At 39.2% G+C, this 13,671-nt stretch overlaps 1 protein-coding gene across 1 annotated transcript; it reads right to left on the reverse strand.

Moving 5' to 3' along the window:
- Window positions 1–2,450: 2,450 nt before the first annotated feature.
- Window positions 2,451–5,310, reverse strand: LOC122657955 (putative proline-rich receptor-like protein kinase PERK6). Its single transcript, XM_043852765.1, has 7 exons — window positions 4,811–5,310; window positions 4,498–4,584; window positions 4,352–4,422; window positions 4,191–4,267; window positions 3,944–4,091; window positions 3,627–3,788; window positions 2,451–2,738 (listed from the first exon to the last, which is right to left on the reverse strand). The coding sequence occupies exons 1-7, from the start codon at window positions 5,307–5,309 to the stop codon at window positions 2,472–2,474; spliced, it is 1,311 nt and encodes a 436-aa protein (XP_043708700.1). The 5' UTR covers window position 5,310; the 3' UTR covers window positions 2,451–2,471.
- Window positions 5,311–13,671: the final 8,361 nt, after the last annotated feature.

The raw sequence follows: 13,671 nt of genomic DNA on the forward strand, positions 1-13,671 counted from the left end.
ACAGAGGAATCGTATGTAAAATGAGAAAATCACAAGGGGCGGAACGTGTAGTTAAGGCAAAGTACAGGGAAGGCATATGTAATTTTTCCTATATATTAATATATATTGCTCAATGGTCAAACCACTAATCAAAGGCAGTGTCTGAATTGCACTTCTATAGGTGTATTTAGAACTTGACACTTCTATAGGTGTATTTAGAACTTGACACCTTTTGAAAGTCCATTGTGATATTTTCAAAAGGTTTTTAAGATAAAGATATAAAAGGGTTTTTAAAAATAAGTTGAAATTGACATCATTACGTCATTATCAAAAGGTGTTATTGTCATGTATATTTTTTTAATACTTATATCAAATGACACTATTACTCTTAGTGGAAAAAAGTCATGTATAATATAAAAAAGGCAAAAAAGTAAGGTTAAGAATTAAATGTATTGCTTTGCCATGTACTGTGCAAGGCTTTGAGCCAAAAGCCTACTGTACTACTAATGAAAGCATTGGCAGATTTTGGATATATACTGTTGCATTTGAGATTAAGGGGAAAGCTTGGGGATTTCTTACCTATTATCCTTGACAACAACAGGAATAGGGTCATCGCTAGTGCTTGGGGCCGGGTCTCCCCTACTCTTTCTTGGCTCCAACACCCCCTTCCTTGGGCTGTATTTTTCTAGTTCTTTTCCTCTTTCTTCCCTTCCTCCTCCTCTCTCTTTGTAATCTATGTAAATTTACCTAAAAAATGTATAGGCAAAGCTTAATTGTAGGCCAATAACAAATAATGATAGAGGGTCCCCAAACATAGTCCATGCAATATTGGGTGAACAAGAGGTTGATGAGACACCAAACATTCCAACACATGCATACTGACCTGAATTTTATTGGGGGAGGGGGAAGGTTCCCACCTTATTAGTTGTCCTACTAGTAATGTAATAAATATTTAAACAAGTGACATATATATATTTGATGCTATTTTGAGGAACAAATTTGCTTGCAACTTAATATAATCTTATATAATGAATAAAATTTCTTCCCATCATAATTATTAGTTATGATTACTCTTATTATATCCCAAGCGCACTATTTATAAATATGCTAATCAATTTAGTTGTTGAGTAGACTTAGAAAAATCTATAATAAGAACCATCAACAAAGACTGACAAAGAAAACAATTGTAATAGAATTCAACCCAAAAACCCGAGCTTTAGGATGGAGAGGCCCTTCCAAGGTCATAAGCCAAACTGTCACACACTACTCAACCGATGTGGGATTAAACTCTCTTCCCATTCATGGCTATGGAATGCATTCATTTCATCAACTCCCCCCATCTTTAGGCCATGAGCCCCTATATGGGCGGTGCACGGATTACCCGCCTTGATACCATTTAATGGCATCCAATCCAAAAGCCCGAGCTTCAGGGTGGAGAGACCCTTCAAAGGTCATAAGCCAAACTATCGCATACTACCCGACCGATGTGAGACTATACTTCCCTCTCATTCCTGGCCAATGAGCACTTTCACTACTTCAAATTGCCAATAAATTTAATTGATGATCCAAAGGTTTCTTTGTTTTGCCATTATTTCAAATACATCAATAGTAAATCCATGTTAAATTGCATAGTTCATAACCACTTGTTACCACATGAAACCAACACCTCATACCCACTATCAAAGAGGGGATAAGTATTCTATTATAGTAGAAAAAGAGAGAGAATGGGAAACATGAGAGCTAATGTTAAAAGGACGCGTGATCGTTTTCACAAAAATCCAATCTCTTAGACTTCATCTAGTTGCAAGGAAAATAAAGAGAAGAGAAGTGAAATCAAATCAATACTAAAGTGAAAGTTTTTATAGTCATTGTCTCACATCATTGTGTAACTAAATCCAAAACATTCTAAAAGTGATTACTAAATTTTATTTTACTTTACATTCATTTGAATATTAAAATAAATATTACATTTGAAAAATATAATTCCCAAATATTGTAAGATCTTTAAATAAGTAACAGAATTATGATTATAGAATTTCCCATTTTATTTTTAAAACTAATTTCACTTCTCCCTCTACTTACAGCCAAACAGAACCTAAATGAAAGGGTGCAAGGGCAAGGGAAAAAAAAATAAAAAATTCCCCTAACCTCTATATCAACTTAAAAGAACATATTACCCAAACAACTAAACAAATAATAGAAGCTAGATCTGCCTCCATATATATAGTTACACACACATAATAGTACATACCCATATATTGTATATGGAGAAGTCCAAAATAAATCCCACAATATCATTCCACTAATTACCAAACAATCCTAATAACAAAACAACATTAAAATGTAAGGCTCCTGTTAAGGTAGATAAAAAGTAACAAATTTTCTCATCTCAAGCATAGGAGTTTAATTGGATGGTTCTAGGAATGTGCCGGTCTGGTTCATTTCTTGATTGTCATTGGCCGGTCTGGTTCATTTCTCTCAATCATCAATGCTCAATGCATATGCTTACGGCTCATTTCTTGAGAGTCACTGCTTGAGGAAGAGGGATTGAGCCCATATTCACTTGTTGCTCCATACTCACTCATTTCTTGGCTTTCCAATGCCATCTTCCTAAACTTCTTCATGTCTTCATTATATGTAGTTGTGTCATAGTCTGAGCTCCCAGTCGTACTTGATAAGTAAAAAGCAGAGCTTTGCCCAGGTTTTACGCCCTCATTCAAATCCTCCAATGCAATATCGCCTTCCAATGCACGCACAATCTGCTCAATATATAGAATTTGTTAATGTTATCACATAGTCAATTCATAATAATAAGAATACTATAAATACGTAACTATTTAATTTCTTTATCAGTTCAACTCATAGAAAACAAAATTCTATTTCTTATTCTCTTTCGGCCATTAAAGCCTATAACATGAATAAAATACCCATAAAAAAAAATCTCTAAAATATTGGTTTTTCTAATTGACAAGTTATAATAACAAAATCTGAAAATTCTTTTCTGTCTAGTAGGAGTAGGGAGTTTCTTTAGTCGGGCATCAAGTTTTGCCATGTGGAAGGGTGATATGGTAATTCTACTAATATTGATATCTAGGTAGGAAATGACCTTAGATTGATTACATGCATGCTAACTTTAGACTCAAAATTTAATCATACATTCTCCCATATATTGGTTGGTATACTCCCTTGTATTTTTAGTCATCCATTTCAAGAAATCATTTTTCATTGGATTTCCATAGCTTTATTTCACAAGTTAGCGAACTCCATTTTGGTTAAAACTTGACATGTGAGTACATAGCGGCCTTTGGAAACTTTTGGTTTTATCTAATCTATTAGATTGTCACGAGGCAAATATTAGGACCGAACTAGAGAATTAACCTACTACTCCAAAAAAATCTAATCTAAGCTAGAAGGGAAGGCTAAGACAAGCCAATAGAATCCTACAACTACCGAGGGGGAGGGGGGGGGGAGAGGAGATGCCCTTTATGGCACAAATGCAATCCAGGAGAGTCGATCCCTTTAACACATGGGAGCATGCACTCAATCAGCAATGCCTCCAACCAACTGAGCTAGCGGTTGTTTGAGGATATAATGGATTTGATTATCTATAGGACTAGTCTATGCCTGTAAATGCTGTAACTTTGTACCTGTTTCATCTTTGGACGTCTTCTAGCAGAATGGCGAATGCTTGCAGCGGCACATGCTACCATCTGGGCCATCTCATGGGGTACATAATTGTCCTCCAAGCGCGGGTCTACTAATTCGTCATAGTTGCCAGTTTCCAAGGAACGTGTTAGAATAGGCCTAGCCTGCTCTCACATAGACAGAAGCAAACAGACTTATTATGATCTTATTGATGGACTTCAATAAGCTCCAATATGACTCCATATATTAATGGAAAAATGGTCATGTAATAATTTATAATTAGATTTTACTTCTTTATTTGAAGAAAAGAGAAACAAACCCAATCTACTAGACTATCTTCCATGTATCTATTAGTAGTATCCACAGGGCGTCTTCCAGTAATCAATTCCAGCAACATTACACCGAATGAGAAGACATCGGATTTATCAGTTAGCTTTCCACTTGATGCATACTCAGGAGCCAAATACCTGCATCAAATCAATGAAGTTTCCTTCATTAAAAAATTTTCTCATCTGTGCAGGTGATTTCGCAACTTATAATCAACATCTAAATTTGATGATTCTCACCCAAAAGTCCCCATTACACGCGTGGATACATGAGTGAAATTGTCAGAGGATAGCTTAGCCAGTCCGAAATCCGCCACCTGGATTAGTATTATTTCAATAATTTTACGTGAATTACCTCAAGAAAGGACATGAGTAAATACGTAAACAAATAATGCACATACCATGGCTTCAAAATTATCGTCAAGTAGAATATTAGCAGCTTTGATATCGCGATGGATGATGCGAGGGTGGCCTACAAGCAATCGAAAGATTAGTGTGTGTGTGGTGATTAACAAAAATATTAATTCTAATAATAAATATTACATACAATCTTCATGAAGGTATGCAAGTCCTTTAGCTGATCCCACTGCAATCCGGAGCCTTGTTGCCCAATCCATGACTGGACGATTAGGTCCTGGCCAAAAAAGAATTACAATTAAATTCTAAACATTGTTGTCATGGCTTGATCTTGAACATTTGGGCTGCGTTTGGTATGCATTCTAGGTCGATTTCAGATTCTCATACTAATTTTATCATCCGAGAATGCAAAATCGACCTAGAATGCATACCAAACACAGCCTTGATGTTAGATTGATGCAGGAGAAAATATCTCTCGAAGTGAGAGCATAATAATAATGTACCGTGAAGATGGTATTCGAGTGTTTTATTGGGAACAAATTCATACACCAACATCCGCTGCCCACCAGCTATACAGTAGCCAACGAGAGACACCAGGTGACGGTGGTGGACACGGCTGATGATATCAACCTCTGCTTGGAATTCACGCTCTCCTTGTCCACTGCCGGACTTGAGGCTCTTCACCGCTACCACCGTACCACTACCAGCCAATACTCCCTTGTGTACATATCCAAATCCACCTTGACCTAACAAGTTGGCTTGAGAGAACCCATTTGTCGCTGCTGCTAGTTCATCATAACTGAATGTGCTCTTATTAAATCCAAGTGCCATGCTTGGAGATGGAGGTGGGAGTGGAGGTGGGCGTGGCCCTGAGTAATTGGAACTTATTTCACTGCTGCTCAGCATCTGAGGCGGTGGAGGTGGTGTAGGCCATCCTCCTTGCTGTGGTGGTGTTCCTAGTACTCCACCGGGAGGGGGTGGCACGTTACCAACGCGGTTCATCATCACTGGCGTGCTGTTGTTCCAGCTTTGAGGTTGTCCGTTACCACCGTAATAATCATTGTTTGCTGTGTATAGTTTATATCTTAGATCAGAAGAAACAGATGTAATTACGGAAACATTTTCTAGGATTGATGAAGTTGAGTAGAATGAGACTTACCTTTGTGTCCCGGGCCGGGATCACTATAGTATTGCATCTCATCATTTGATCTTCGTTTCTTCTTCTTGATGCACACAATAATCAAAATCATAATAATAAATAACGCTGCCGCCCCTGCCACAGCTCCTATTATAATGGGGATGTTGTTAGAAGCATGGGAAGAATCATTGCTTGATGATGATGATGATGACGAAGAACTTTTATGTGATGATGATGATTTATGTGGCGGTGGGGGAGGAGATAACGCTGCCGATGAATTTGACGACGATGGTGGAGGCGACGACCTTGAGGTAGTATTAGTATTTTGGCTATTGTCATTGGGAGGTGGAGGAGGCGAGGATGATGAGGATGAGGATGGACTGTTTGGTGATGGAGGTGAGGAGGAACTTTTTGGTGGTGGAGGTGATGAGGAGGAGCTTTTTGGTGGTGGAGGTGGGGATGATGACCCCTGTTGCGGTGGTGGAGATGTGGACGAGGAAGAGGATGGTGGGGGAGAAGGAGGAGGAGTTGAATTGGGTGGTGGTGGAGATGTCCCCGTCGGTGGAGGTGGTGGAGATGAATTCCCTTTTGGTGGTGATGGTGCTGGGGAAGATGATGGAGGTGGGGAAGACGATGAAGATGGTGGTGGCGGTGGGGAGGCTGGTGACGGAGGTGGTGCATCTGGCGAGGGAGGACTTGATGATGATGATGAAGAATTAGTAGAGCCAGAGCCTGGTGACGGAGCAGTCACTGGGGAGGTCGAAGACATTTTGCGGATGAAATTCCGGCCAAGACTAACGTCAATAGCTGCCGGGAAATTCCACCCGTCCCCTAACTGCTCGTCTAATCAAGACTTCTACTGTGAATCCCTACAAAACCGAAATGCAAGAAAAATTAGCAAAGCTAGCTAAGATTCAAATTAAAAAGAAAAATGATTTTTTTACATAGAGGAGGAAAAGATTGTTGAAAACCCATAATCTGTACAGGCAGAGAAAAGAGAGAGAGAGAGAGAGAGAGAGAGAGAGAAAAGAAGAAGAAAAAGAAACCTGAATAAAGGAGATGGGAGGGTTCTCACAGGAAGGAGAGGCAAAAGAGGTTGCAGAGTGATGGTTGCATCCTAGATAGAGGACCTCTACCAATCAGTTCCTCCAGAGGAGGGAACAACATTGCCAAATTACAATTTTAATTAGGTTTTGCTCAGTCATGCTTCCTAAGCCCTCAAAAGCCGCCTCTCACCAAGAAAGAAAAAAAAAATTTGTTAAAAACCCACCACTCTTTGTTCCTTCCTTGTGTTGTCTCTGCCACCTTTCATTTTGGGGTTGAGTTTGTTACTGGTTTTACCTGTTCTTTGCTGTGTCCTTTACAAGCTGATATCTTAAGATGTCCTAACAAATGGCACCAATCTCCACTTTGGACGCTCTTATGCTCCATTTGTAATAACGACAACCGCAAAAAATACTGTGCTAATTGCATTGGTCTAGAACGCATTTTGAAACAAGGAAAAAAATGAGATTTCAAAATGTATTATAATCCCATAATCTATTTCAAGATTACAAACCAAACACGGCCTAAGTGTTAAGAGTCTGAACCCAATCGGACCATGGTATCGGTATCCGATCGCCCGATACGGCCAATACTACATAGTTTTGAAGGTAATTGATACTGATATCTGGCCGATACTGTATCGGTGGAATGGTACGGATAAGGGGTAAAATAGTCAAGAAAATTCATTTATAAGAAAACCCAGGGGTAAACTTGTCCGATACGGTCAATCTATGCTGGTACCGTATCAGTATTGTATCGCTTTTGAAGATGATCGATACCCGATCCGATACCATACACTAAAACCATGAACCGGACCAAGCCTGGTCTCATCGAATGTCTCAAATCAAGGTGGCTAATCTAAACCTATAATTCCTAGATATCTAACGATGGAAATCACCACATCATCCTTCCATGTGGCATTATTAGCTTACCCCCCAACCATGTAGCCCAACCACCAATCCTTTTGCACATGACCATCTTACAAACCTCAGAAATGCCAAACAAGCAATGCAGGCCTCAGATTCTAGGCGCAAAGAATGGCGGCAGCTGGTTCCTCCAAAGGCTTGGAAAAGGATTTGGCATTGCAAACCATGGCCCAAAATTAAATCTTTGCTATGGAGAGGTTGTGCCCAAGGTCTGGCTTCAGGTCAAGGATTAATCTCCAGGCAAATCCCTATCGATTCGGCTTGCTTGAGGTGTGGCTATCCAATGGAATCAATTGAACACATTTTCTTTGAGTGCACTTTAGCAAGAGCCGTATGGTTTGGAAGTGATTTATCTTTCTTGACCCCTCAATAGGGGCGCTTGACCCTTCCACAATGGCTGATTGATTGGGACAAGATTCCTTTTCCAAGTAAGCGAAGTTCAGAGGAAGCCCTTGGTAGGAGTTTCTTTCTCTGTTGGCACCTGTGGATGGCTAGAAATGATATTATTTTCAAGAAGCATAACTGGTCTCCAATGGAAGTAGTCCAAGCTGCAAACTAATAATTTGATGAATTCTGGGAGGCAAAAGGCTTCAATGTTGCTACTCAAGTTTCATCCTATGAATCCAGCAACTGCACCCCTCAGTATTGGATACCCCTTGCAAACGGTTTCCTCAAGATTAACTGTGATGCAACTTTTATGGAGGACTCAGCAAAAGGAGGTCTGGGCCTGATTGCTCGATCTTCTGTGGAAGCCCAGATTCTGGTGATTTTATCTCCATCAAATTTTGCATCTACTCAAATGGGAGAGGCTCTGGCTATTCAATTAGGCCTCTGGCATGCGCTTCAGAATCCAATGGAATCAAATTGCCTAGTGGTTATCAACCTGATCAAGAACCCTTTTGAGATTGAGCCCATCCTTTCGGATATTGTTGATATGTCGAAATGCTTTGTAAAGTGTGATTTTTAGTATATTCATAGGGAGGCTAACTGTATATCCCACAACCTAGCAAGGGAGGCCCTGTCCTTGAGTGACCCGACAGTTTGGCCTCAATCCACTCCTGGGCTCCACCATCTTTGTGTAAGTGAAGCCTTGTGTTTTGGTCATCAATAAAATTTCATTTTACACAAACAAAAAAAAAAAAAAAAAAGGACCATGAACATATAAGACAAAAATTGCAATCTTGGTGCGCCATATGATTGGACTAGGATTTCAAATTTGACATCTAACCAAAATAGGTTGTTCTTTCACATTTAATGCAATAGTTGGCCCATTTGATGCATCAGGTATTTCTTATGGGAAAGAGAATGTTGCTTGGGTGCGTGCGCTGTCCCGCCAGCCTGCGCCTAGACCCAGGGGTGCACTGGGCTTCTACTTTTCCATGAGATTGCGGTGATCAATGCGCATGCCTCTGTGTTTGGGTGCAGGGACAGCGCATTGCACGTGCCCAAGTGGCATTCTTTCTCCCATTTCTTAGATATACATGTAGGCCAAATGTTCACTGTGCCGGAGGTGCAGGCTACGCACAGACACGTGGGGTCTGTGAAATGACCACCCTGCCCCCTAATGGCAGGCCATGTCCATGTGTCTGAGCTTAGGATGCGCTGCGGCACAAATAACATCAGCCCATACATGTATATTAAAAATTGGGTTACTAAGACTGTCTTTTCTATCTTTTTTTTGTTTTTGGTGACAACTGCTTTCTTTTCTATCTTCACTCATTCTTTTTTTGTGACTATCTGAACTCATTTCATGTTGAGATAATGTAGTGAATGGCGAACTTATTTTTGTGCATTGAAAGAACTAGATGAATGAATATATTTAAAAAAAAAAAAAAGTTCGATCAACTCCTCTTGTTTCACTGAAATAAATCACATTTTTTTTAATCTATTCATTCCAAGAGATGTCTTTTTATTTGCATTCATGCCTTTTTAAAAGAGACGCTAATTTAAGTTTACATTTAGGTGAAGGAAGTATATATGAGGGATACATCAAACTAGCAAGTCTGGTAACTCATTATGGTATTTGAAACGTTTTTTTAGTTATATCGTGAATCTTTCTGATAAATTTCTTATACAATTGGAAGGACTAGTATACTCTTATGTGTGAAAATACAATCTTCTTTTAAGCAATGTCCATTTTAACTATATTTTGATATTAATTACACTAATATTTATTTGGATATAGGTTGGAATTGGGTTCAAATAATCAAATCATTTTTTCTTCTTTCTTGTTTTCTTGATACTAGATAACTTTTTTCCCCTTTTAAATAATGACGACCTTTTTATAGCTACCTATCATATATACTCTCCTACCTTCAAAGAACTCCACCCTCTCCTCCACACACCCCCCCAACCCTCCTGCGAAAAAAACACAGAAGATAAACTCAAGTAGTTTAATTAAATATATAATAATCAAAACTTAGTTGGAAAAATGTATAATTATATGATGCCTTTAAATCTCCTTGTTTTGGTTCATTAGAAATGACTGTTTAATTTGGACTTCATTAGATGAACAAGTTGCTAATGGTTAGTTTCTCTTTTTTTTTTTGGGTAGAAAGCAAAGCTATTCATTCAAGCGCACCCAACGCCAAACAAAGGAAAATGAAATACTTAAAACAGATAGACAGCATGATAAGCACAAGATATGGATATACGATATCCAAAACCAAGGAGTGGAAAAATGTATAATTGTATGATGCCTTTAAATCTCCTTATTTTGGTTCATTATGGCTGTTTAATTTGGACTTCATTAGATGAACGGGTTGCTATAGGTTAGTTTCTCTTTGTACCTATATTAGTCTTTATCAAAAGTGTTAGGGTACCTGACCCTGGCTTCCTCTCTTAATAAAGATATTAAGATCTAGCTTTTTAAGAGAGGAAAGAAATAGAGAAAGCAAATTTTGGTCTTTTTTTCTAAATTATAAATCTACAAGAGATAGATTCTAGGGATCGGAGTGATTAGAGGGAAAAGTTGGGGTTGAGATAAGTAGGAGTGAGGAGATTCTCAGTCAAGAGAGAGAGAGTAGCCGACTCCTTACATCATCCATAAGATTGGCAATGTTCATTACTTTGTTGGTGTAGGAGCAAGACCAGGACCGTGATTGTACCATAGCAAACACATGATTTACGCTTTTTTTTGCTGTAGCAAGTTTCGAACCCGAGACAGCTTCGAACAAAGGAATGTCACCAGCCACCAGAGTAAGGGGCTATTGACATTACCTTCCCCTTTTTTGCAATATGGATCACATAGGTCAATGATGCACATATATAATAAAACTTCATCACACATGATCCTTGCACTTCTATAGAAAACAAAATCTTTTGAGAGTACAATTAAAAAAATTCTTGTGTTACACCTATAAGCTGAATGCGTGCTTGAGGAGAGTAGAGTTGTGACTTGTAACATGGGTTGACGTATAAAGTTGTTAATATTTGGGCATTGGCCAATTACATCCAAGCCCATATAAATATAAGGGTAAAGTAGGTTGGGCATGCTGGCGTTGTGCCTAGTCTGAGTTTGTCTGTCTCTCACCATCTCTCTATTGGACACAACCCTGCTAATTTTAGGAAAGCGGCGTGCCCAACCCTCTCCCTAAATAGAAATATGTTTTTGGATGTTAAACTAATATTAGACAGCTTAATGACATCTACATTGGTGCGATCTTTTCTTCTCCTCCCCCCCTTCAAGAGTAGTGAATTAACATAATAAATGGAGATAAAAATAATAGCTATTTGTTGTTGATGAGCCATAATTCAATCTCCATTGAGGTGATTTCATAGACAGTATCAATAAGTAAGAGGGAAAAGTTGCCTTTGAATCTCTATAGATGCTCTTAGTTGTGATTGGAGTACCCTCCCCATGTAATGCTAAGAAGCACCATCTAAATTCTCATGGTTAATTTTTTTTCTTTTTACCAAGAGAATAAATAAATTATGACGACATTTGTTATTTAACATGCATCTTCTATTTCACATCTCCACCTCCAAAATATCAAATGCTAAAAATGTTTAATCTAAAAGAATTTGTTGGTGGTTCTTTTTTCTATATATGGTTTTGACCAGGCAGTGGATGAGGATTGCAATCTTCACCTATCATAATTTAAAATTCTTACATGTTATTTGATACAAGGCTTGGTTGCTTGAGAAAATGATGTATACACTAGTAGGGTGTAATGGAATTATGGAATTTTGTAAATCAGCATTTTATTGACTGTTAGATGAGACTAAAAGCATCTCACTTGTTTGTTCCCATTGTCATTGCATCACCCTCCACACCACAACTGCAACGGTTCCCTCTTCCTCTCTACATCTCCCCCCTTCCCCCTTCTTTGTCGTCGGCATTTCCAAACTATTAATGCAGATGGGCAATGAAGAAAAGGCCCCCACTCCGACCCTCCCCCTCTGGCAACATCCCCTCCTATGATGACCGACCAATCCAAACAATTGAACTGTTAATGTATACATTGATGCTGCCTTTCCCTAACAATTCGAGCTTTTATGTGGAACAGTAGCAAACATGGTATCGGGGCAGGGAGGTCAAGTGTTCAACTTTTGAGAAGTGTATCGGAATAGTTTTCCCGCAATTTCTTCTCCCTCAATGCCCCTTGAACTCCACGTGCAAGGACCATGGGATATTGTTTTGATTTCAAACCAAGCAGTCGTCCTCACCTTCACATTCTGCATTAGCTCTTGTTTATCCATCTCAATGCTCTAAACGGTTGTCAGCTGTTTTTGGAGTAAAATCATGAGTTGTGTTTGGAAGAAAACCATGAAAATGTGAAGGAGAATATGGGAGAGAGTGAGTGATAGAGAATTGGTACAAAGTAACAAACAATGTTATGGGATTGGCGATGAGAGAGAGAGAGAGGCACAATGAGAGGTCTCATATCGTATTGATCAAGTAGTGGCACCGATCAGTTGTAGGGAGGAATGGGTAGAGAGAAGGTGTAGCGGCCATGGAAGAATGAGATTTTAACAACTAATGGGTTGAACAACTCCGATATAAAGAAGAGAATCTGACGATCAAAACGATGCTAGCATATAATATTCCATTACACAATGCTAGTGTATCCATCCCTTTCACTTAAGGCTTCGTTTACTTTAACCTCAAAACTATATGAGCTGAAGGTGCAAGCAAGCTCGTTAAGTCTTGGGCTGCTTGTATCTAATACCTAGCCTTGGGCTGATTAAGTCCTGCCTTCATCTTCCCCTATATGATCTTACTCTCCACTATTTAAAGTGATCATAATCAATTTTATTTGATAAATAAATAACTACATCAAATCTCTACACTGTCAGAGTGGAGAGTCTTTTCCACGCCTTTTTCACATTATGATCTATGGACCTACAATGACATTTTCTCTTTTTAATCAATATGTGGGTTTCTTACTGAACGAAGTTGTCCTCCTCCTTCCCATTGGTGGGTTTCTCACGTTATGTTGTGAGAAACCTTTGCACATAAATACATCAGGGTCTACCAAAGAAAAATGAAATTATATGGAAGATATTCCAATAAAATCAACTTGAAAACAATAAGATTATGATACTATTGCCTTTTCGGTTCATTTCTCGATATAAATAGGACAAGCCATTTCAGGATGAGTCTCACACAAGACGCTAGTGTGCAGATTATTGTGCATGTCATCTCATGTTCCACCGATGAGTCTCACATTTCTCTCTCTTAAATAAATGCCCATCCCTATTTAATGGTACATTTTTGCCCTCCCTTCCTATTGGTGCAAAACTACACTCTGACTCGACCTCTCCTCCATTTGATGAGGGTGATAGTAATAGGGATCGTGATCTTTTACTGTCGAGCTGCCCGGTAGGACCGTGTAGCTCAGACACAGTGAGGCACGCAATGACTGCCTTACCCCCACTGGGCAAGGCGTTTGGGGAGGGGCAAGGCGGTCACTGCATGCCTCACTGTGTTTGGGCTACATGGTCCTGCCGGACAGCTCGACAGTAGAGGATCTGGATTGTAGTAATAGACCCTATGGGCGAATCATAATCTCAGAATTAGAATACATTATCATTTGAAGGTATCAATGAACGCCAGCCTTTGGATCCTTCCGCCCAAGTCAGCGAATATGATGAACCCACATTTGGTCAAATGGGCCCCATTTATGTTGGATCCTAGAATCTTTATTGGAAGATACGGAAGGCTTTGCTGTAAGTTTCTTGCGTGGTTATCCAGTTCATTCATACACCTTACGCAATAGTGCAATTCCGCACATTGGATGAAATTAAAGGGGAA

Source organism: Telopea speciosissima, chromosome 4 (genome assembly GCF_018873765.1).
Source record: "Telopea speciosissima isolate NSW1024214 ecotype Mountain lineage chromosome 4, Tspe_v1, whole genome shotgun sequence".
Taxonomy (NCBI): domain Eukaryota; kingdom Viridiplantae; phylum Streptophyta; class Magnoliopsida; order Proteales; family Proteaceae; genus Telopea; species Telopea speciosissima.

Bases quoted from the DNA above. Each gene is read 5' to 3' on its own strand.
- LOC122657955 (XM_043852765.1), bottom strand. From the start codon at position 5,309: ATGAACCGCGTTGGTAACGTGCCACCCCCTCCCGGTGGAGTACTAGGA. The intron at 4,268-4,351 runs GTATGTGCATTA...ATACTAATCCAG, and splicing joins ACGATAATTTTGAAGCCATG to GTGGCGGATTTCGGACTGGC. The intron at 3,789-3,943 runs GTTTGTTTCTCT...ATGTGAGAGCAG, and splicing joins AAGATAGTCTAGTAGATTGG to GCTAGGCCTATTCTAACACG.